Below are 24,063 nucleotides of genomic sequence, written 5' to 3'. Positions count from 1 at the left end.
GAAACAGCCTTTTCTTGACCTAGATCAGGACTTTGCCTTCTCAGACAAAAAGAAAACTGAGGTGCTTCTCCTCTAGAGACTGAATGCTCTGCTGAACCTCTTGGTTGCTCTCTTGGCCTAACAAATAAGTCCTGATTGCTTCCACAGGTGATCTTAGAAGCACAGAATCGTAGAATCTTTTGTGTTAGAAGGGACCCCCAAAGGTCATTCAGTCCATCTTAAGTTAGTGAAAAACGTTACAGCCCAGCTCCTGCCTTGGAAAAAGCTCAATTTCATTCCTATCCTCCAAACAAGAAACCAAATGATTCCTGATTACCCAGATCCTGCCAGACCTCCAGAGAAACCTGCTTCCTACTCTGCTGTTTTTGAAGGCTATATGTAGTTCAGGCTGATGAGGCCTTCAAACAAGCAAACTGGAACCTGAAATGCTGATGGCTCACCAGTTTTCAGTGTTATTTTGCAGAGGATTTAAGAAAGCTAGAAGGTTGGGATTTAAGTCTGCCTTATTTTGCTTAAATCCGAGTCAGCCAGAGGTTTCTCTGCAGCTCTAACTTGCTTCTCTTGCACTTAAGCATTCACGTGTGGTTGCACGCTGGAATAGCTAAGTAGAAACTTTGACTGGCACAGCAGAGCCAGCCACAATGATTGAGACACACTCCTCCTTCCCTCACCCTTAACGAAACAACATGTAGGCAGAGCCTGTCCTTACCTTGCAACATAAGTCACTTCCTGATAAGAGCTGTGTTTCTAAAGGGTGTCTCTGATGTGGCTTCATCTGTGAGGAAATGATAATGTGGGTAGCTGGGAGTTCAGGTGATATTTATCAGAAATCTGCTAGGAAGAGGCAGGGGAAAATGTATACCTGCCATCAACCATGATAAAAAGCAAGCTCAGCACAGGGCTTCACTAATTCACTGATTCAAGAGGGGAACCCTTCTCTTTCCTGATATTTTCACCTGCTGGAGCCTGTAAAAACCCTGACAGCCTATGAGCATTGAGCAAGGGTCACAAAGTTAATGAAAGCTGATGGGATGCAAAATGCGTTGGTTCTGTACCTTTCTGAGGGTTGCAGGAGGTGGAGCATATCTTCTTCCTCTGGTTCATCTGCTGCACAAACACTTGCTGTGTTCTCCTTGGTGATGTCCTGAGGGTCTGTTGCTCTGGAGCAAGGTGCTTCTGTTCCTGGCTTCCTGTGCAGGGTCCCTTCACCTTCCTGACATGATTCCTTGTGCAACAGAAGGGTAAAGTCCTCAGGAAGGTATTTTATACCAAATGCATCTGGGGGAAGAGAAGGTAGTTCTCACAGTCTGTGGATCAACTGGCAATGTAAGGCATCAGAAGGGTGAACTGGAAAACAAAGGGACTGAGGACTGCAGTGCATAGCTAATTCTACTTGGGTTTTTAGGGTCAGGGGCTGTCAAACATCACAGCTTTGTGGATAATGCATCAAACATTACATAAAGCACCAAGCCTACAGTGTCGTCCAGGTCATTGAGATGCATGTTCCCTGGAAAACCCTGCCATTCCCAGCAAGCCCTTCCTTCAGAGGGCAAGGGGTGAACAGGGAGCTCCAGTGCTGGCCATGGAGAGAACAGGAACAGGAATTACCTGACCTACCCGCTCCTCGTCCCCAACCACTTACTCAGCCTGTGTAAGAAGGAGACTGCATCCTGGTAGCCATCATGGTAAAGCTGTTCACAAACCTGCAGGAGGGAGATGGCAGTGAGGACAGGAGAGCCAGCTGTAGGGGCCCTGTGGCTCTGGGTACCTGAAGAAGCAGCTCACCTTTGCTGAGGGACACTGGAAAAGGCACTGTATGCGATACAAGTTTTGTTCCGATATCAGTAAAATCCAATCAACTATTTGGAAAGTGAAGAAGGGAACTGGGCAATCTCTGGGACAGATATCATATTCGCCAGCTAAAGCAGACACGGTGATGGTGTTCTGGGACACGAAGTTGGTCTTCCACATGCCAAATTCCCCATCAACATAACGCTAGAAGAGAAAACAAGGAACCCTGAGCCTTCCTCAGAGTGAGCTGTATCATATGCACGCATGTGGAACTTCTTCCCAACTCAGACCCAAATGGGCCTAAAGGGTTGGGGCTGGGAAAATCCTTCAGTAAGCAGCTCTGAGCATTGCCCCGTGTAGTCCAGGTCTCCACCTACCATCTTTTCCCTCCCCATTGCTGCTGTGGGGCACCTAGGTTCAGTTCCTCCCTCTGCAGATGCTGTATGCACACAGCACAAGCAACTCGGGGTACAAAAATGAGATGAGCCTGAGATGAGTCTGAGATGAGCCCTTACCCTGACCCAGGACATGCTTTGCTGACCTCCGAAATACTCACCACCCCATGGTACTGAGGAGGGATAAAGCCAAAACACAGAGGGATGAAGCAGCTGCATAACACGGCCTATGGGAAAGACAGCAAGTGACTTGGAGGGCAAAGTTGCAAAAATCTCATGCCCTTGTGAGTACTGACTCACCTATGGCTGATGAGGGGGGACCCACACCTGGGAGGCTCTCACCTGAATGATGTCCTCCTTTGAAGCAAACTCTGACACCGTCACGCTATTCCAGTCACGCAGGCGGGTGAGGATGATGTGCAGCTTCCCAGATGCCAGCTGGTGGGCATTGGCAGGCAGAAATTTATGTAAGGCATCCTTTACGACATGCAGGACTTTCCCCCGAGCTGTAAAGATCGTGGTGAAGAAGAGTTTCCCAGCACTGTAGAGGTACTGCTGCAACTCATCTAAAGCCAAAGCGAAGCAATTATTAGTTATGTACTTTCTCAGTTGAGTTACTATCTGGTAGAGGGACATTCTAGCAGGCTGGTAAAGAGATATCATTTGCAGCAGGGCTGAAGATCTCGATAGCAGAGCTCATAGATCCTCAATGACTGTATTCAATACTTTATTTCCTCTGTGTTTTAAGAATCTATGAAAAACCTGACATGTCTGATTAGGCACTTCTGTTTCTCATATTAGGTAAAGATACCATTAATTCAGATTGGTAAGACACAGTGAATTATTCCATAACTACACCAGTGCAGTTAATTTATCCACGTTTTCCACTCTTAAAGAAGTCAACAAAATAAAACTCAGAGAAATTAATCAGTGATTAAGGGCAATGGTTAAAAAAGATCTTTTGCAGCTTCATACACAGAACACACTTACCTATATCACAGTCGCACGCTGCAAATGCAGCCACAATTGATCCTGAAGATATCCCATAGATCTTGGATGCAGATTTCAATATCTCAGGTGACAAGTCCTGCAAAGCCTTTACCACCCCAGCTTCATATACCTGCAAGAAACTGCAGCCTCTAAACATGAAGGAGAAAGATCTCTCATCTCCCTTTATCTTCATAACTTCTGCTAAATACAAAAGCTCGAGGCACAAGAAAGCAGCTGCACACAACAGGCTTGGAGGTCTCTTCTAAAACAAGCCAACACTTAGCTGTTCCCAGTCTGCTCCTGTTTCTGGCTACTCTTGCTGCATTTTATCCCTCTGTTTGACACAGATCTCAAACCCAAACGTCCAATGAAGTGACAGCAACTGCAGGAGCATGTGATGTGTGATGTCTTTTAATACCTAAGGCTACTCATTAAAACAAATGGACTACACTGCAATACATTCCTAGGCAAGGCGTGCACTTAGCTGCTGGGTGAGAGCCCCAGGCTGTGTGGGGGGCTGCATGTCTCACTGATGTTGGGGGAGCAGCATGTATTACAACAGAGAGAAAAGCTGCTTCCCTGAGCTGAGGAACAGGGTGAGCAGTAGCACAGGGTTCCACTTGTTTCCAGACTATTGGTAGGTAAGAAGCAGCAATATTCCCTGGTACACAAGAGTCTTGCAAGATGCTGTTTAAAACTTGTTGGTCTCATTTCTCAGAGGTTACCAAACCCTGACCTAGGGAGTGGAGAACCTGCAGAAGGTATTTATAGACTATGAAAGAAATCAAAATCCAAGTTGGTCACTCCGTTTCACAATTTCAGGGCTTTGATTTTGCTCACAAAACTGGGTGAGTTTTGGGGGGTCTGGATGCAACCCTGATCTAAACAAAGGGGCTGCAAAGTACTCTCATGGCAGCATAGCAGCCGTGCTGGACATGTGGTGCTAAAGGCTGCTGTCTGACACTGCTAATCCAGCCCCAAGCTTACACAGGAGCAGCATCACCAACCTGCTCCACCCAGCAGCCAAGACACTAAGCTCCTTGCACATGCCTTGCATGAGCATCACAGATCAAACTGTTGAGCTGCAAAGGGGAAAGAGCAAAGAAAAAACTCCAGATGATAGGAATAAATACATTCCTTGAATAGTTGAGAGAACAGAGATGATGGAATTTTCCATCTACCCTGAAGTGTTGCCCTTAAAAGTTAACTGCAATAAGAGTCTATTCCAGATGCTGCCTGTTTACTAGATGGAATTTAGAGGGATTGAGAGTTTGAAATCCACATGAAGAAAGATCCTGAGGTTAAGAAAAAGTGATTTACAACCTTAAGGCAAAGGGGAATAACTCCTGTTTTACAGAAGCAACACTATTGCCATTGCTTCTATCACAGAGTTCAGCCCTATTACTGCACCTTATCCACTTTGCAGCCAGCTGTGAGGGCTGTTTGTTGTGTTTTGTTGTGTTCTGTTGTGTTTTATCAGCACACAACCTTCCATACACCCTTTGCAGCTCATTGTTTACAAGCGCTTCAGGCCCTTTGGGCCTTGTAGTGAGGGGGGGGGTAGTAGTGTGGGCCCCCCCTTGTAGTGAGGGGGGGGCCCACATTGAACAGGGCACTTCACGTCTGGCCTTACCAAGGCTGAGTACAGAGGGATGATCACCTCCTGCTCCTGCTGCTCCACAACACACCATTACAATTGATACAACCAGGTTGTTTTTGGCCTTCTTGGTTCACATTCAGCGCAGCCCAGAGCCCAGCACAGAGCAGGCCGCAGCCCTGACCCAGGCAAACCGGAAGCCGCCATCTTCTCCCGCCCCACCTTATGACGTCACTCGAACACCGCCACTCTCATTCGCTGTTCCACCTGCCTTTCAGCCCGATGGGCGCATGCGCAGAGCAGGTTTTTAATCATGTTCGCCATGTTTGCAAAGGGCAAAAGTGAGGGCACGTGGCCACGCCCACTTCCGTAGGCTATAAAAGGGCCGGGCTGGAAGCGAGCGCTCAGTAGGGTTGCTCGGCGTGTTTGGGGTTTGTTCTCATTATGTGCCTCTGTTACACCTTAAATGCAGCCCTTGCGCTGCTTTGTGCCTGTGTGCGTTGCATATGAGCCGGAATCAGGCGTTCTGATGTGTAAACGGGGCTGGGGGGTCAGTTTGGTCTCAGGGCTGCCAGGTACAACGAGGGGCTGCAGGGTCTAAGGGGGGGGGGGGGGGGGGGGGAGGGAAGGACCCCTGGGCTTTCAATGTGCATGGCTGCTTTCTTTATGTGGTGGTTGTTTTCCATGAAGGCAGAGCAGGCTTGCAGGTCTGAAACGTATTTTTGGGCTTATTCCTATGGGTTTGAGATGGGGTTTGGGTTGTGTGGGTCAGCTGGGCTTTCAGAAGAAAGCTGCCATCCATCAGTTGGGCTCACATGTCTCAGGGCTCCCCCCCCCCCCAACGTTTGGCAGCATTCACAGTCTGATGCTATAACAGCTGTGAGGAGAGGCAGCAGCTGCTTTGCACCGGGAGGGGATGGAAACAGTAGGGAGAACTCCAAATATTTTAGCAATAGGGTCTTCAGAAACCTAAATATAATCAAAAGGGAGTGTTTTGCCTCATCCGGGCTGTTCTGGCTGTGTCTTGTGCCTTAAAGAAGCAGCAAAGGGAAGGACAGCAGCCCTGCTGATGCTCGTGGGCGTTTGGTGCTTTCCTATTTCAGTTTTGGCTCTCTCCAGCCAAAGCTGCTCACTCACAGTGACTGCCTGGGAAGAAGCAAGACTAAAGCAATTACACAGTAGGGAAACGTAAGATCAGCTTTCCAGTCTTTAAATGCTTTGCACTTCAATATGGCACTGAGCTCTGAGCAAGCAGATGGTTTGACCTTCCTCCTGCCTTGCTTGAGCTGCAAGGCACTGAGTGTTTGGGAGCAGAGCAGGGTGGCAATGCCATCTGGCTCGTGGCTCTGGCTGCAATGAATTGTGCTGGTCCTCATTTGAAGCCTGCATCGATATGAGCAGCACCTGTGGTTCAGAGCCCGACCAATGAAGTGCGGCTCTTGGATGGAGGAAGATTTGCATGGTGCTGTGCCATTGCATGCGATCACGCAATCCAGAATGAAACTACGTCTGAAGGAACACTGTGGCTGTGACAAATAACTGGAGGAGACCAAATAGTTCGTTCCTTTTTACATCTGTGGCATTTAAAAGCCAATGGGTTGTGCCGTGTCATATATTGCGTCATTGTGCCGAAGTCGGGTAATTGATGGGCCCGGTAACGGGCTATGAGAACATTAAATGTCTCAGGAAGATGAAAGGAGCCCTGGGGAGCTGTTGGCATCTGTCACTGACACGTTTGGGAAGGAGGAGAATACAAATTGCTCTGCTAAGCTTGCCTCACAGTGGCTTTCATAGCCAGCATGTGTGGCTGAGTGTTGTGGTCTCTAATAGGGATGGGTATTTTTGAGTCACTGCCCTTTTCTGTGCCTCAGTTTCCCTTGTTGTAAAGCAGGGGCAGCCCGGGCTGTGGGCGTAGGAGGAGCTGCAGATTCAGGTTTACACTGGGTTGGTGCAAAGAAAGCATTTTCTCTGACCAAGAAAATGACTTGTAGATCAGATGGTGGGGCGGTGGGGTTTGGGGTGGATGGAAGTGGGTGTGCTTAGTGTGCACAGCAGGGCAGCAGGTCCCTGCTTCTCTCCATAGTCTGCTTTGATTCCTGGATGAGTCATGTCCCTTCTGTTCATAAATGCTGCCAATGGGAGAGATAAGGGTTTGGAGTGTAAATATGGGCCCTGCTGGTATGGCCCATCCTGGCACAAAAGGTGGATTAGAGCCAATGTTTCAGGCTCCTTCTGGACAAAGAGGTGTTTTGTCTTCAGCAAGCAGGAACCTGCAGAGCCCAAGCTGCTTACTGCATCCCTGTTTACCAGGTTAAACCTGGAGTGAAACCATCAAATAGTAGAGCCCCGTGGAGGCAATGCCCAAAATAAGGTCACAAATAGGGGAGGAAGGGATGAACCCCTCAGTGTACAAGCCAGAGAGCCCAGAAAGTTGTAGGTGATCCAGGAGGCTCCTGGGATGTATCAAGGATACATCAAGCCAAGTGATAGGCAGCCTCACCAGGGGCAGTGCAATGCTAAGCCTGTTGCTCACCAACACAAGTGAGCTGTAGGTGTCCCTGTTCACTACAGGGGAGTTGGATTAGATAACCTTTAAGGGTCCTTTCCATCCCAAAAGATTCTGGGCTAGGCTGGAAGGGGAGAGTAAGAGTTTGTTGCAGCCAAGGCCAGCAGCACAAGGGGGAATTAATCTTCTGGTTTGGGGCTTTAAAAAGTGATCATTTGTGGGATAAAATAGGAGGGTTGAGCCCAGTGCAGGCTGTTGCTGGGGGATCCGGTCTCCCTTTGTTAGGAGAGATGTTGGTCCTTAAAGCCTCATGCTCAGGAATCCCCACAGATGGGCTCTTAGATCTCTGGGCTCTTAGATCTCTGCCCTGCAAACAAGCCAGTGTGGGAGCGTGGGTTTGCAGCAGCTGCAAGTTCTGCTCTGGGCCTGGATTTCTGCAGACCTTCACAAGAGGGCAGAAAACAGCTGCAGAAATGCATGCAGCTCTGGGAGCCTGACAGTGACTTTGATGGGAAAACTCTTGGGGACTTTTTGGCCTGCTCTGAGGTGTGTCGTAGGTTTGCTAGGAGAGCTGGTATAAGCATGCAGCATAGAACAAAAGCAAGCAGCAGTCCTGTGGGCATCCCAGAATGGAAGGTTGTGTGTTTTGTAAGAGCAGAGGAACTGCTGCACCCATTCCTCTGTTTCCTGGGGAGGGCACTGGGGTCCATCCATACACATAAGTGGGGATGTATTCTAGGTATAAGTTGAGGAGGGAGGAGAAGGAGAAATGAAGCTACGAAAGGGCGTTTGATAGAGGCTGTGGGATGTTGGAGAAGGTGTGGGTGCATTGACTGGACTTGGGGTTGGCATTATCTGTGCTGCAGCTGGAAGGCTTGTGCCAAGATGGGCTTTGTAGCTTGGGTTGGCCTAGGAGGAAAAAGGGATGGAGACCCAGATAGCCTGCACAGGATGGGGTGGTTTTGATTCCTTGTATGGTATTAAAACTCAGAATCCTCCATGCAATGTTCTATTGGTGTAATCAGCAGGTTCTGTGTTGTAGGGGCTGCTCAGGGCCAGGTGGGACCAACACATCCTGCAAGGCAAAGCCTGCTCTTGGAAGCCCTATTTATGAGATAAGGTTTTCCTGGGTGTCCTGGCAGCCAGGCTGACTCCCAGGGGGATGCAAAGCTGGGGCTGATGGCAGCTGGGCCTCTAATTTTCCCTTCAGTCTGGAGATGGGACTTGTTGATGTGCTTCTGTTTTAGCAAATCAGTGCCAGAGCATTTACAATAATAATATTCAGACTAGTTTCACTTTTCAGCTTTTTCTTTTTTTAATATGTGTGTATATATATAAAGGAACTAAAAATAAATCTCTAGTTGTAAAGCAAAATAAAAACACTGCCATCTTTCATTCCAGTTATTATACAGTAGCTGGCATTCTTTAGACAAAGCTTAAAATAACCATGAACATACCAGTGAAAATAAATGGGTGAGTCATGTTTGTTAATGCAGGATTAGAAGCGTTGCTCTTGGCTCCCTGACTCCGTAACATCGTGTGCTCTCAAGCAGATGTGGATTGATCCCAAGCAGGATCTTGATCAGATCAGATTGATCTGGGCAGGACCTGTGTGAAACCAATGGCTCCTGTGGTCACCCTGGGGTGAGTCCTCTCCCAGTGGGCAGCTGCTCTGTCTGCACACATTGCTGCTGCTGCCCCTTGAGGCTGTCAGGAGCCTCTTTACTCCTCCGGAGATGGAAAGGCCAAGATCTTGGCCCCTTAAAGCCAGCAATGAGGTGGGTCAAGGTGGCTTCAGCTTGCACTGGGTAACCCCCATAGCAGGTCTGTGGGCTGCTTCCTCAATGACGGAGGGACCTCAAACCAGGACTCAGCCATTTTCAGCATCAAAGCCTCATGAAACGATTCCTTTCCTCTACCTCCATGCTTTGTTTTTATCTCTTTGGAGTTCTGCTGGTGTGTGGAAAAAGCTGCAAGAAAAGCCAGGGCAGCCCTGCTTGGCTGGAGGTATAGAACGTTTTGGAATGAACAAATGGCCTTTGCAGTGTCCCCTCCTTTGCAGTGTCCCCTCCTTTGCAGTGTCCCCTCCTTTGCAGTGTCCCCTCCTTTGCAGTGTCCCCTCCTTTGCAATGTCCCCTCCTTTGCAATGTCCCCTCCTTTGCAATGTCCCCTCCTTTGCAATGACCCTTCCTTTGCAATGTCCCCTCCTTTGCAATGACCCCTCCTTTCCAGTGTCCCCTCCTTTGCAATGTCCTCTCCCTAGCAGAGGAGAGCCCATCAGCAAGGCCCCGTCTGCCTGGCCACAGCCACCTGGCATCCATGTCTGCTCAGTGTTCAGAGCACATCAGGCTGCTCTGTGTGCGCCACCACCTAGCTGGGATCCATGGCCGGAGGGGTGAGCAGCTCCTGCCTCTGTTTTCCTTTGGCTCCAAAGCAGAAGGGGAGAAACCGGAGGCTGCTCTGCACTTGCAGTCATTAAGGCTGTTCTCCTGCTTCCTTGACAATGTGTTAATTGCTTGCCTGGCCAGCGGGTCTGCTGTGCTGCAGAAAACTGCAGGGACTTTTGTTGTTGTTGTTGGTTCTGTTCTTATTAAAAAGGAGAAATAAATATCTGCGAGGCACCTTGTGTTCTTCCCCATCTCTCCTGGGGTCAGTGAAACATGGCACAAGTCAGACTTGCCCTTCAGATACATTAATGTGAACTACTGAGACCTATGCATCCATTACACATGCAAATAAAACGAGGAGGCCAATTCCCCCTTTGCCACGGCTGAGGATGGATGCTGCCCCCTCCCCAGACCTGGGATCGCTTTGCAGGATTCCCTCCTTCCCCTTCTCTTAACCGCTGACAACGAACAGGAGCAGCACCTTGCAGAAGAGGGATCTGAAGCCCTCTGAGCAGCTCTCCTTGCAGCCAGCTCCTGCTTGTGCTCACAGCCCTCTGCTGATGCTGCAGCTCAGAAGTCACCGGAGCTGCCTCCTGTCCGCCTCCGCGGGGCTGTGTGCCTTGGGTGGCTGTCACACACAGCAGGCAAGGTTATCATGGGTGACAGCCTTGTCACCCCTCTGATAAATCACGCACCAGGGTGGTATCGGTCGTGCTTAAGTGCACAAAAGACAGTAAATGAGCCATCTCTCCGCTATAGTTATTTGTTATTGTTTTGGTTTTTAAAAGACAAAATGCTTTTGTGCTTAAACCCCCACTTTGGGGCTATCTGGGCCCGGATCCTCACCCAGGGCTGGCAGCACACAGAGCAGTGGTGGGGCTGGTGTGCCACCTGCAGTGGGATGGCAGAGCCCTGCTTTGCCCATGATGGACTTTGGCAGCCCAGAACAGCGGCCTCTGACTCCTTTCCAAACGTTTTCTTTCTACTCCATCCAGTCTCCATGAATTGTAGCCCCCAGAGGTGGGAGCGTGTGGGTCAGGTTGGTTTTGGTGCCTCCTCTCACTTTTGTGGGTGTCATTTGTCCTCCTGAGGGGGATTTTTCTCTCCTGACCCCCACTGCAGGTGGTGAAAATGGTCACCATTTACTCCTGGTGTTGGGGTCAGATTCTCATGAACTCCGATAGCCTTAAAGATCCAGGGGAAATGGAAGAGCTGCCTTGGCTACTTGGAGCTCAGAGCTTCCCCTGTGCTTTGACTTCTCAAGTGTATTGACCCCTTTGGGGTTTGGAGGCTGTGGCACCGTATGACTGGGAAGTCATGAGCTGGAAGGCTGAGACTGAACCCAAATCCCACATCATCATCACTTTTCTTTTGGCAGATAGGCAGTGTACCTTGGTTCCATTGCTAGCAGCATCTGGCAAAGCAAATCCCATGCCGGGAAGCAGAGGTTGGGGTGCAGGCCTTTTCCCTAGCCAAGGACTTTGATATTCATCTCTACTGAGGATGTAGAAGCTTGCCCTATGTAGCAGCACTCTGCTAAAGGAGATGATGTGGTTTCCTGCCTGCTTCTTTCATCCTGCTGGCCCTATGGATTTCAATAGGGCATGCTTGTATAGCTGCTACTAAAAGGTTGCCATTTGTGAGTGGATAAAGGGATAAAAGCCATGAGCTGCCAGGCTGCTGGTGAGTTTGGATGCTGGATGGTGAGCCTGGAGGTGAATCCTATGGAATCCTTGCACCAGGGCTTACATCAGCCCTCTTGACCGTGGAGTGGCTGTATAAGAGGGTGACTCTGCCCTGTGCCTTGCTGGAGCAATGTGTCCCTATGACTGCAACAGCAATGGGAGGAGATGTGTTGTGGTTTTCACTCACCAGGATGCTTGGTGCTCACTGACTGGTCTTGTGAGTGCTGGTGTGGGACATGGGGACCTCCCTCCTCCCTCCGCGCCCCTGCAAGCGTGCATGGGAAAGGGTTTCACGGAGGAAATAGAGCAGAAGGAATTGAGCATAGCATGTGTTCCTTCTAAAGATAGCATGCTGGGGCTCACATCAAGGATGTCTCCGCACTCAGCATCCACAACATCTTCATTCCCCTCCATCCACGACGGTTCCGGGTGTGCTGGAAGGACACCAGACATGGCCAGCCTGGGACTGCTGTGCCCTGCTGCAGTGGACTAGAAAACGTATACACAGAGCAATACATTGCAAGTGGTGGTGGCAGCCCGTGCTGCAGGTGTGGTTTGGGCTCTGCAGCTCTCTGCTGTGGAGCGCAGTGCTGTGACAGCCCTATGCAGCTGTGTATCCCAGTGCTGGCATGCAGCCTTTGCTGGAGGAGAGCAGCCCAGCCCTGGGCTACGGCCGTGGTGATGGCTGGTGGCCCCAGGTGTTGCTGCCTCAGCTGCAGGGCTATCACAGCGTGTCCTCAGGGTGTTCTTCTGGGAACAGTGGGATTTCCATGCCCGAGCCCTATTTTCCCTCACCACCCAGGGTGTTGGTGTCATGCTGGGATTCCCTGCATGCAGGGAGCCCTGCGGAGGCCGGCTGCAGATGCCAGCGGGCTACCAGAGCAGATGGAGGATCTGGGCCCAGGATTTCTGTGGGATTGCTCAGTGCATTAAAGCTAACCATGCTGACTTGCCTGGAGGCCTCCATCTGGCACACCAAGCCTAGGCTTGCTGCTGAGAGGGGACAGGGTGAAGGGGATGGGAGGTGGGACTGCCATTTGTGGTCAGTGTCCTCAGGGACAGGATGGGAGCAGGTGCCGACCCCCTACTTGCAATTATAGAGAAGGAAAATGGCATCTTATAGATCTTCCTCTCACAGCCCCCCCTGCGTGCCTCTGTGCATCGCTGCCCTCTGCAAGCAGCTGTGATGGCCCTGCTGCGGCATGGGACAAGGCTGACAGCTTGGCAGCACTCAAGGAACCAGAAAGAGAGAGGAGCAGACAGACAGTGTACCTGGGAAAAAATCACGTCAAGTCACGTTAACGTGAGAGAATTGCTTGCTGAAGGCTTGAATGGAAAGGGCTGTCTGGGCTTTGAAGTGCAGCCAGCCATGCCTGTAGAGGGAATCTGTATTTGCGGTGTGGCTGCAGTCACACAAAGCTCACTGTGCTTGGAGAGCCCCACTGCTGGGATGGAGAAAGGGCATTTCTTGCTGTGGCTTTAATTAGCAAGGGGTGGCACAGGGTGGGGTACAGCAGAGAGCAGGGTGTGCTGGAGCCCATTGTGGGGATCAGGGACATCCCTGGCATCTGGTCCATCAGCCAGGTTGCTCCATGCCACACCAGGGGCTCCAGGCATTGCTATTGTTCCCTATTGAAACGTGCCATGAAGTTTTGGGGAAGCACCTCGTTGGCTGTGTCTGTGCAGCAGCCACACATGAAGATATTTGTGGTGGACTTTCAGTCCAGTCCACGCTGCAAGTAAAGCCCTGAACCCATTCCTCTTGTTTTATGAGACTTGCAGAGTATTAGACACACAACCAGGTGTAATGGCAGGGCCCTGAAAGCTGCCTCCATCTACCACTCAGTTTTGAGTTGGATGCCAGATCATAGTGTTTAGTATCACCGTCTCTCCTGGCCTCTCCCTGTATCTGCACCTCCACTTTTTGTCCTGGTTTTTATGCCTGGTTGTTTTCTGAATCCAAGCACGGTGCAATAAAACTGCATTTACCAGGGATTAGCTGAGCTAATCCCATAAATGTGCTTTTACTTCATTATCAGATGCTGCATATAGGGCTTTCTCCTTAGCTCTACTGGGTCTGCGAGAGGGTTAGTGGATCACCCTGCAAATGAAAGGGTGGGATGCTGGGGAGACAAGCTTCTCCTTGTGTTTAGGATTATGTTGATCAGGAGAAGGAAAACAGCATTGCTCCCTGCCTGGGCTCCGAGCTTCAATGTCCCCTTTTTTAACTTTCCTGCCTTCTCAACCCCCAGTCAGTGCAGATTTAATGGAAGAATTAATGTTAAAATAAACACAACCTGTGCTACACAAAATGGGTTTAACCAAGACTGGGCTGAAGTCCCAGGATGGTTGGTTCTAAGTTTCCTGAACCAACATGTGCTGTGACTGTAGAACTGTGGGTTTATTGTCTGCTTATTTTTACTTCTGCTTTACCAACCTTCCCAAATTCCTGTAGGCAAATAAGTGCTGGGCAGGAGGGAGCTCAGCACAATGAGCCTTCTCACTGCGGGGTTGGTGGGCTGTGAGCTCAGCCCTGTGCTGGGTGCAAGTTGGGATGGGCAGGAAGAAAACTGGAAGGGGAAGGGGATGGGGAACCTCAGAGCTGAACATTGAGAGCTGCTCCTGCAGTTTGGGTTCATACAATCATAGAATGTCCTGAGCTGGAAAGGACCCACAAGGATCACAGCTCCCTCTCTGTGGGGTTCCCCCCCCCCCATGCTGCATGTATACCTGGGGTTGCACCATCCCCAGTGCAGGATCCAACCCTCAGGGTTGGTCTCCTCAGGATAGAACAGGCTGAAGGCAGTGGTCTCTAGGATAGGAGTTAAGGATGCAGCTGAGCACCTGGCTGTGCTCTGAAGAGGTGGCTGTCCCCTCCACCTTGCCCTGATGCTGTGTTCACAGCACTGAAGGTCTGGGACAAGAAAAAACACCTCTGCAAACAGTCACACAGCAGCACCTGAAAATAGAGGTGTGCTGGTGTGTCACACATCCCCCATCACATCCCTCCTGGTGCTGGCCAGGAGCCTGGGGTGGGAGCAGATCCTGCTGCAGCACAACTGGTGGAAATGGGCAGGATTCAGCTATCCTGGGGCAAAGGCAACAAAACCAGCAGCTGTGTGTGCTTTGCCAGGCCAGGAGCTGCCTGAGTTTTGGTGGCAGGGATGCTGGGGTGCAAGGCAAGAGACCTGCTGGTTGTTCTGAAGATGAGGTTGTGGGAGGAAAGTTCATGCCCCAGTTTCCTGACTCTAGAATAGGGTGATTGCTGTTGATTGTGGCTTTATGGAACAAAAATGATGTTTCAGTTGATGTGTAGGCAAGACTGACGTAGTGGGTGGCAGAGCATGGTGAAGGGCTTTTGGGTATTGGGTAAGAGTGGAGGCTCTCCACTCTTGCTGTGTTGGGGCCACCAGCAGCACCCCACATGAGAAGACATTGTCCCATTGCTTGCAGGACTGTGTAAGGGTGAATAAATGCCTCCTTACCTCTTTAGCTGCCCTGCTGGGTATTGCTGGTGATGCGGTGCTGGACCTAAGGCTCAGTCTGAGGCTTCTGTGTTGGGGCTCTCCATCTGGGTTGCTGATCTTTGCAGAAGTGATGTCTCTCCAAGCCAGTGCTCAGCTTTCTCAGGCTCTGGGAGCTCGAGGGCACTGAGGCTGGCAGTCAACAGTGCCAGCTTCGCTTCTTCTTGACTTGCTGAATGGAATTTGTAATTCCATTTTCTAACAGCCTTGTGTCTGAACAGCCTCCTAAGGACTTGAATGCTGGAAGTGCCTATTCTCTGAGCATCCCAGGAAGAACAAAGGCTTGTCATTCTCCAGCAGCTTCCTTTGCAGAGTGGAAAAAAAAAACACAAGCTGCCTTCTCCCAGCTGTGACTCAAAACCGAACAAGAAGCAAAGTGCAAAACATTTTGTCCCAAATCTTCTCATTAATGATGCTGGGAGAAATGACAGACTCGGAATAGATCTGAAAAGGAGCTGTTAGGGCTTGGAAGGATGCAGCTGGCAACTTGCACAATGGCAAATGAGCAGGCTGGCAGTAGGCTGGCCGTGGGGTTATTGATGAGAAATGAAAGATTCTATCTGCTTCCTTCACTGCTTCCCTATCAGCTGCTGCAGATGGACACGTGGGGTTCAACCACCTCCAGATAGCACAGAGGTTAAACAGGCATTTCTCTTAGAGAAAAGCGTTCCTTAAATTGCAATTACGATCTGGGAAGGAACAAAGGCTCGTATCAGTTGGGTATTTCCGTGGCAGAGAGATTTGCATCTGAATTTAATGTGTACGGCTCTGGAGGAGCCTGTGTGGGAGCTGGAGGGGTCGGGGAAGGCTGGGGATGCCCTCGGTGGTGAATGGGCTGGGAATGAGCCCTAGTGCTGCTGGAGGGGGTGGGGGGTGGGCTGAGAAGGTGCCCTAAGCCCTCTGTGTCTGGGGAAACAGGGGGGGGAAAAAAGAGCAGATGAGACTGAATCTGAAGCCAAATTTGTATCACATCACCTGGGTGTGTGCTCAGCTGGCTGCAAAATTTACAAGCCTAATCCCTGGCTTTCCTAGATGGGGAGTATAGGAGTGCCTGTATAGATGGAGGTCAGCAGAGCGGGATAAAGGGAGCAACACAGAGATTATTAGGTAAAATGGAGAGAGCAGGGATTAATGCAAGAACCAGAGAGGATTTGAACACTACTGAGCTTGCTCTATGATGCACAGAAGCACTTCCTGGCAAGAGCTTTGCTGCATCTTCATGGGATGTTTCAAAAGCAGTAAGTGAAGAAATGAAACCAATGGCTTTGGCCAGCTGCATTGGTTCTGCCTTTCCATCCCCTGGATCCAGCTGGTGCTAATATAGGACAAAGAAGCAAACTCAGGCTCAGGCTGTCGTGTCATGGCTGTGTTGCATCTTGCAGAGTTTTCCTGCTCAGCAGAATTACATCTTTCATTCAAACTCTGCACCTCGAGAAGAATGAATGTGAAGCTGGGCTGAGCTGTGTGCCTGAGGCTGTGTCTGGTGGGCTCACCCTGTAATACATGGCAGAGAGATGTTCCTCCTCTTCTCTTCTTTTAAACTATGGCTCAATTGCTGTGAAGGTCTGAGCTGGAGCCTTAGGATTCACAGTTCAAAGCCTGTGCTCTGCAGCCATTAAGGAGCTCCTTGTTCCTGTAGGATGCCACTAAGGAAGCTCAGCTGTGGGATGAAGAGGGAATGGGAAAAACAGGGGAAGTTTTGCACTGAGTTGCAGCGTGCTGTTAATCCCCAGCTCTTCTCCATGATTTGGGAATTACAGGGCAAGTTGTACACAGAGAGATGCAAGAAGCCTTCCTGCTGCAACGAAATCTGTGCTGTCCTAACGTCAAACCAGATGTGGGAAAGCCCAGCTCAGTCCCTTAAACTCATTGTCACATAAGAATGGATTCAGCCTGAGCTCTGGGGATGCAGCCTGGGGGATGTTTCCCAAGAAATGGCCACACTGAAGCTATTGGCATTACAGAGCAATCCTTTCCCAGGGACAGGAATCGTTAGCAATACAAAGCTCTTTGGGGATGCTTTAATAGCAAGTCAGTGTTTTAGGGCAGCTCACTGCTGTGGTTGGTGCTGTTGTTTTCACCCCTCCTGGACCCCAGTAGGGCTCCATGCTACAGCTGCATCTCCAAACAGTGTCACCTCCCTATGTTGCTCCATAAGGGCACAGTTGGAAACCAGGTCAGCAATGGCAGAGCGCATCGATCGTGCAGTGGTGGGGGTGGAAAGGTGCTGCGAAGACTCATAGTGAGGTGCTGGTAATTAGTGCTCTCACGTGTGCAGCTCCAACCTGACTTCTCTCAACATTTGGGATCTGGGGATAATTCAGGGTAAATGCAACAGCTGAAATCTGTCCTGATCATCCTGTAAATTAAAAGGGAATCTGAACAACCAGCATTTTGGGGAGCCGCTGTGCACTGCTGTAATCCATCCTTCCCCTCCTGCCTTTCCCAGCTGCTGAGAGGGACATCCCATAGAGGTGGCTGTGCCAGGGCAGCTGACTGGGGACACCTGGGACAGGAGGCTTAATGAAGCCAGCGAGAGACAGGCTGGGTGTCCCCACATGTTGGGTTTGGCCCAGATAACCCATCTGCCCACAAACATGGAGCCTTCCACCATAGGAACGCTGCGTCAGCAGGGGAGCCCCTGGGGGCTGCATGTCCTACATAGGCACAGTGTGGCAGGAGGGGACGTGGCAGCTCCAGGATGACCTTAGGAGAGCACCCATCCTCAGCATGGGATGGCCTCCAACCGGTGTCACCCCATGGCACCCACTGCTTGGTGCTGGGGAAGGCAAAGCCCCAGGGAGCAGCAAAATCCTGATGGAGAAGTGCCTCTGGAGCTCATTAATTACTGTCCTTGCTTCCTCTTGCCCTGGTTACCAGGGAGAGTATGGTGCTCTGTGGGTGCACTGTATGCACACACAGCTTCCTCTCTGCCTCGGATAACCCAGCTCACAGCTTTCCGTCCAGACTCCCCCACTGCTCTGAGTTCCCTTGTGCTGGTGCTCCTGCCCATCCCTCCAGAGATGCATTTCAACCCCAATTACCTCCATCCAAATGATGCTGCCGCCTTGAACCTCATGTGTTCTATATGCATGGTGCAACAAAATAGCACTGGTGCTGCTCCTGTGTGCTTCTGCTGTCTGTTTGGGTAGCGCTGTGTCAGCTTCAGCAGCAGTATGAACATGAGATGCTTTTCCTAGTGAGATTTACACTGTGATAGAGGGGCTGAGGGCTGTGCCTGCTGGAAGGCAGCCTAGCAGCCAACTTCCCCTCATTATCCTCTAACAGCAGAGCCACAAGCAGGGACTGCAGACTGACCTCAGAGCTGGACATGAGGTACCCCCTGGATCACAGGTGCCATCTGGGGCACCAGAAGGACCCCACTGCCCTCAGGACCATGCAGAAGGTGAAGGCAGAAGCACTGAGGTTTGCACCATCCTCTGCCCAACAGCTCACCCATGGCGGGCTGCCTCACCATCCTGCCTTCCCCTGTAATCTCAGTATAGAGCTTCATTATGAATTACTTCAGTCTCAGGTGCTGTTTCAGATGGATTCGTTACGCCAAGTACCTGCCAAGTGCATCAGAAGGGGCTAAATTGGTCCACGCGTAATGAGGCAGTGATTTAATTATTGCTAGAACTCTCACTCCAACAAAAGCCTCAGTTGCTGCTGTCACTTGTGTTTTGGGACCTTCACACACACACACACACCAAATCTGTCAGAGTCACTTACAGGCTTCAAGCACCCACCCCTTTATTTACTACTCTTCTTCTTCTTATTATAAGCATTGCTATTCTTGGCTTCCTCACACGTGAGTGCAGGGCACTGCATCCTACAGCTTTTCATTTTGCTGGCAGGTATTGGAACCCATCCATTCATAAGATGGGATGTGAAGTGAAGTCAGGGTGGTGTGGTGTCCTGGTATCCGCTGGGATGGAGCTGATTTTCTTTGTGTGTTGCAATTGTTTGGGTTTCAGATGAAAGCAGTGGTGATGATACAGCCGTGTTTCCTTTGTTGCTGAGCAGTGCTCACAGAGGTAAAGACTTTCCTGCTTCTTGTGCCAATGAGGGGATGGGGGCACAGCTGACCCCTAATGAGCAAAGGGGTGTCCCATTCCATGTGGGTCACATTAGGGAAAGAAAAAGGAAGATGAGAGGGTATCAGAATCCTTCTCTGAGCTTCAGGGCACTCCACAAAGCACCGTCTATACCCTTCACCTAATGGCTATGGAGATTCAGACGTGCCTCAGGTGCGACCCAAAGCACCTCTCAGCCTCTCCTCCGTGCTGGGGAGCCGTCAGCTTTTCTTCCCAGCTCCCTCATGATGAGCTGCCAGCACAACGGCAGGCAGCAGAACCAGGAGCCGCCGTGAATCATCCTCATTAAAAAGCAGTTACAATTCAGCTTTGCAGAGAGGCCTGGCACTGTCTTTGCTGGCATAATGGAGCTATTAAAAGCTCCCGTGTCAGGCAGGTGGCAGACAATAGATGTGCACAGGTACAGCCTGGAGCCCCGCTGCAGAGGGCATGGGGAAGGCCAGTGTGTGCCCTCAGCCCATCTCTGTGCTCGGAGCAGGGGAACAAGGTGCTGCTCCTATGGAGGGACGTGGCCTTACAGCAGAAGGGCTCCTATGGATGTTTGCTTGTAGCTGATGGTCATTACCTGGGGAGAAAGAATGGGTGTCTGAGCCCAGCATGGGAATGGCCATGATGTGCCATCACAAGGGATCCTATGGGTGTTTAGCTGTGGGTGATGGTCATCACTAAGAGGTGCCCATGAGCACAGGATAGGAGCATGCAGGAAGCTCCTGTGTGTTGGGGTCACCTCAACACGCTCCTTATGGTGGACTGAATGGGTGAAGCCAAAGCAGAAATAAATGCTGCTCGTTCCAAAGCCATCTCCATGATGTGGGATGTGTTGCAATGGACGTCTCTGAGCTTTGTTCCTGTGGTGGCATCTCGTCTGGGATGTGCTGAGCTCCCATTGCTCTCTGTCCAAAATAACCCCAGCAAGAGGAAAAGCCAAAAGAAACGACCACATCTCAGACTTCCTCTCTCCTGGCTGTTCTGGAGCTCATTCTTTGCTTCCCGGTGAGTAGAAGGGGCACAAAGCAGCGGAGAAAGATCAAGATTTGCATGAAAAAGGAAAGCGAGTGGCAGACAAAGCAACGAGGTCAAAGGCAAGGAGAGAAGCGAGAGGTTTGCAACCATTTCAGGGAGAATTCCTCCTTTAACATGGTCTTCTCAAGCTCCCCCCTCCTTTCTCCCTAGACCCAGGCCGTTAATAATTCAGTGCTTTATATTTGCAGCAAAACCATCCATCTCGGGACTCATTTCTCTTTGCAATGACCTCAGCGAATTAACGGAGGGCGCTGCCTTTTGAACTGGAACGAGTTCATTCATGCAATTAAACTCGCCCTGGTGTGCACGGGTACTCCTTTGCTTTTATTATTTTTCACGTGCTCATTTTTAATTGAGGTTTCTTCAGTGTGTATTGGGGGGGGGGGGGGGGGGGGGGGGGAGGGGGGGTGATTGCAAAGTGGAAAGGAATAGCAAGACTCTTCCGGGGATGCTTGTTATTAAGGGTGAGCTGCAAACTCGAGGCGGGCAGTGAGTCAGCATCCTCTCCTGCCTCTGTCGGCACGGAGCTGTTGCTGGGGTTACTGGCACAGGTGGCAGCCATCAGCCCTGCTGCTGTCCCCAGGCTGAGCACAGCCCCAGCTTACCCAATGTACAGAAGAAAAGAAAGGAAAAGGGAAAACTCCTGACAAGGACACCCCTCCCCCCCCCCCCCCCCCACCCCCCTCCAATCACTGTGTTGGCTGTTTTATCATTTGGGGTTTAGAAATGGGGAAATAAGAAGCAATCACTTTTGCTTTTGCTTCGGATGTTGCACAAGGAGAAAGATTTTGGAGAATATCTATGTTTATCACCAGCAGATCCCTTTCATTATTACTCCGTCTGCCCTTGCCTTGTCAAAACGGTCACTGGCCAACACAAGGAGGGCCGCTGCAGCACCCATGGGGCAGGTTGGTGTCACCCCATCACCCAGCAGTGCCACCCCATCACCCTGTGGTGTCCCCCCCATCACCCAGCATCGCACCCCTGGCTCCCGATGAGAGGTTTGCTCCCAGCTCATACTCAGTGACTCATCAGCACCCCCTATATTGGTGTCTTCCTCATTAGCAGCACCCCGTGATGCAGAGGGAATTTCAGAGCGAGTTGCAAGAGCTTCTCAGAAATGGGCTCTGCAAGAAGGGGGGATTCCAGGCTTGTGCGGTTACTAAATAGGAGACAGAAATAAAATGCAGGGCTCAGCATCAGAGCTTGGGTCATCGAGCCTCTCCATGATGCTGCACAGCCTCCTCTGGCCCAAATTTCTGCTGTTTTGGGTTTCCCTGCTGGAAATGCAGACAGAACAGCCTTAGGGCAGGAGTGAATTTTCCTTGGATTTGGAACAATGATAATATTAGCACTTAGCTGGGTTGGGCTGGATCCAGGCTCCCCAGTCCTGCTGGGCATAGCGACTGGGATGCCATGGTACTCCCAGAGCAGTGCTTGCACGGAGCTGAGCTCCTCAAGCAGCCTCCATCCTGACACCACAATTCCTCAACTGTGGCTCCTCATTCGAGACGTATTTGATATGAATCCCACCCCTCAGAACACAACACAACACAACACAACACAACACAACACAACACAACACAACACAACACAACACAACACAACACAACACAACACAACACATCATTCCCTGTTAATTGCTCCTGGGCTGTGATGATGGCATTTCTACAAGCTCAGAGCTGAGGCAGGAGGGACAGGGTGGGCTCCCATCACTCCCATCCCTTCCCTCTGTCCAATCCCTTCCGTCCCTCCCATCTCTCCCATCTCTCCCATCCCTCCCATCTCTTCCATCCTTGCCATCCTTCCCATCTCTCCCATCTCTCCAATCTCTCCCATCTTTCCAATCTCTCCCATCCCTCCAATCTCTCCAATCTCTCCCATCTCTCCCACTCCTCCCATCTCTCCCACCCCTCCCATCTCTCCTATCCCTCCACCCCACCTCCCCAACACCCATACCATGGAAAACCAGGCAATTTCCATGACACAGTTTGTTTTCCTGAGCACGACTGGCTGAGCAATGGCAGAAAGGTGAAGAGCACACGTTCTGAAAATAAACACTTGAGCCTTTACAAGGGCGCTTTGTGGTGCAGCACTGGCTTGTAGATTGTCCAGTATTTCAGTGCAAACCAAATGGAGCTATTTAAGAACAGATCTGTTTGTGCAGCTGAGCGGAGCTGGGCACCGATTCACCCAAATATCCTGAGTTTCCCCTTGAAAAAATCCACTTGAAATCTTGTTGTGAAGAGAGCGATCCCGTATTTTAGGGCTGATTGCCCCAGCTGTGTTTGGATGGAGGGCAGTGGTTGGGCTTGGCTGTCAGAGGGGCTGCTAGAAGAATTATTGCAGCTGTTGGCTTCGCTTGGCATAAGTAGGCTGAAACGCTGCCGTGTGCCAACTCGGATGGGGACGAGTGCCACCAAAGCCAAGCAGAAGTGACATTCCTGGAATCAATTATGCAGTGAAGCACAAAGAGTGACTTCTGCTTCTCCAAATGGGGGCTGCTGAGCTCTCATCCCACTGGGCAATGATGCTCAACCCGCATCCCTCGAGCACCCACCCTGCATCCCATGGACATCTGCCCATCCGTAATGAAAAGGCAGCACCGCTGCCACGCTGTCTCCATGGATTTGTGGTTAAGTTGCTTTGTGGATGTAATCTTATCACCTAATGACCAAATAATGGCATGCAACAGGAGCTGCGTAAGAAGCCGCTGGATATCATTTTGCTGTCATTGTGAAGGCCTTGGAATGTGATCCCCATTAAAGGGGGAATTTGCATTAACATTGTTTGGCCAACATAATCCCGCCCTTTAATCACATTTTTAGGATATTAAAATAGGCCTGACTCTGGCCTGAATTGTAACCCCTTGGTCCCCAAAGGATTGGATGGGATTGAGCTCCTTCAGCTCCATCACAGCCAATGGAGCCACTGTGTGAAGTCAGCAGAGGAATCTGGAGGACCTCTTATGCCCCAAACCTGCCCCATTCTTTGATGGCAGAGTTGGGGTCAGGGATTTCATTTTCACTTCCCCCATCCATTGAGAGCAATGACCACTCTCTGAAGCCACGTTGTCTCTGTTCACTCTATTGCAACAGAGATGCCCCCACATTCCTGCTGCCTGTTGCATTTGTGCTCAGCACCCTGTTCAGGGTTTACCATCCCCACAGCAGTGAGCTTTGCCCGTGTGCTCACTGTGAAGCAAACCGCAGCAGTCAGAAAGCTCTGAGTTTTATTTCCCATCTCGGAGTTTCAGTTTCTCTCTTTTTTTTTTCTTTGCAACCACGAGCTGGGCGAAAGGCTGGCAAAGGATTTAAATAGACTGCAGGTGGGAGGCGAGAAGCATTCTCCTAATGTACAGAGGAGAAACTGAGGCACGGAGAGACTTGAGGCTCTGCTCCTACGCAGCCAGACGGCTGTGGGTGCATCTCAGAGCTGTAGTGCATCTCTGCTATGAGCCCAAAGGCTGCAGGGTGGTCATTCCTGGCCCAGAGGCAGCTTTGTGCCACTTCATCCCTAATTGCAGAGCCAATAACTGTAATTAAATCAGGGTTAAGCTGGCAGGGAAGAACCAGCTGAAGGTTACGGGGTGAGCAAGCGGCTAAACGTGGCTGCAGGAAGAGGAGCAGAGCGCTGTTGTTGTTTGCTGTAGCTGTGTGTGACTCTGAGTTAATCATGAGAAGCTGGGTTGATGCTGAAGCCCTATTTACAGGCTTCAGCAGTGGGGAGTGACCCGAATGGCACTCTCAGCCTCTAATGTTGGCAGGGAAATAGGGTTCCTATGGATGTGAGCAGCAAAGGTAGGGCAAGGTGAGCTCATGGTTCTGGAACGACAGGAGGAGCCACACGAGTGAGTTAATCGTGTCCCCATGGAGCAGCTGGAGCTTTGTGTGTTCCCTGCTGTGAGAGAAGAGACAATACATTTATGGTGCATTAAGGTATTATTGTAACAGTGTTAGCGCTGAAAGGTTTCTGATCCTCAGAAATAAAGAGTAGCAGATTTGTCCCAGATTTATCAATGGAGGCAGGGTTCCCATTCAGACATGAGGGAGGGCAGGGCTCCAACAC

At 50.6% G+C, this 24,063-nt stretch overlaps 1 protein-coding gene across 1 annotated transcript; it reads right to left on the bottom strand.

Moving 5' to 3' along the window:
• Positions 1–705: 705 nt before the first annotated feature.
• Positions 706–16,380, bottom strand: LOC140262162 (omega-hydroxyceramide transacylase-like). Its single transcript, XM_072356355.1, has 9 exons — positions 16,369–16,380; positions 14,837–14,935; positions 3,177–3,306; positions 2,529–2,752; positions 2,348–2,413; positions 1,786–1,995; positions 1,643–1,703; positions 1,056–1,278; positions 706–775 (listed from the first exon to the last, which is right to left on the bottom strand). Exons 1-9 carry the CDS (start codon positions 16,378–16,380, stop codon positions 772–774), a joined length of 1,029 nt encoding a protein of 342 aa, XP_072212456.1. The 3' UTR covers positions 706–771.
• Positions 16,381–24,063: the final 7,683 nt, after the last annotated feature.

The sequence above is a fragment of the Excalfactoria chinensis genome, chromosome 23 (assembly GCF_039878825.1).
Source record: "Excalfactoria chinensis isolate bCotChi1 chromosome 23, bCotChi1.hap2, whole genome shotgun sequence".
Lineage (NCBI taxonomy): Eukaryota > Metazoa > Chordata > Aves > Galliformes > Phasianidae > Excalfactoria > Excalfactoria chinensis.
The sequence above is the reverse complement of the archived record's forward strand: the minus strand, read 5'-3'. Positions and strand labels throughout refer to the sequence as shown.

What these genes read in the sequence shown, in the direction of transcription:
- LOC140262162 (XM_072356355.1), bottom strand. An exon ending in CAAAGGAGGACATCATTCAG is followed by an intron (nt 2,414 to 2,528) that starts GTGAGAGCCTCC and finishes TCTTTCCCATAG; the next exon opens with GCCGTGTTATGCAGCTGCTT. An exon ending in CTCCTTCTTACACAGGCTGA is followed by an intron (nt 1,279 to 1,642) that starts GTAAGTGGTTGG and finishes CTCTTCCCCCAG; the next exon opens with ATGCATTTGGTATAAAATAC.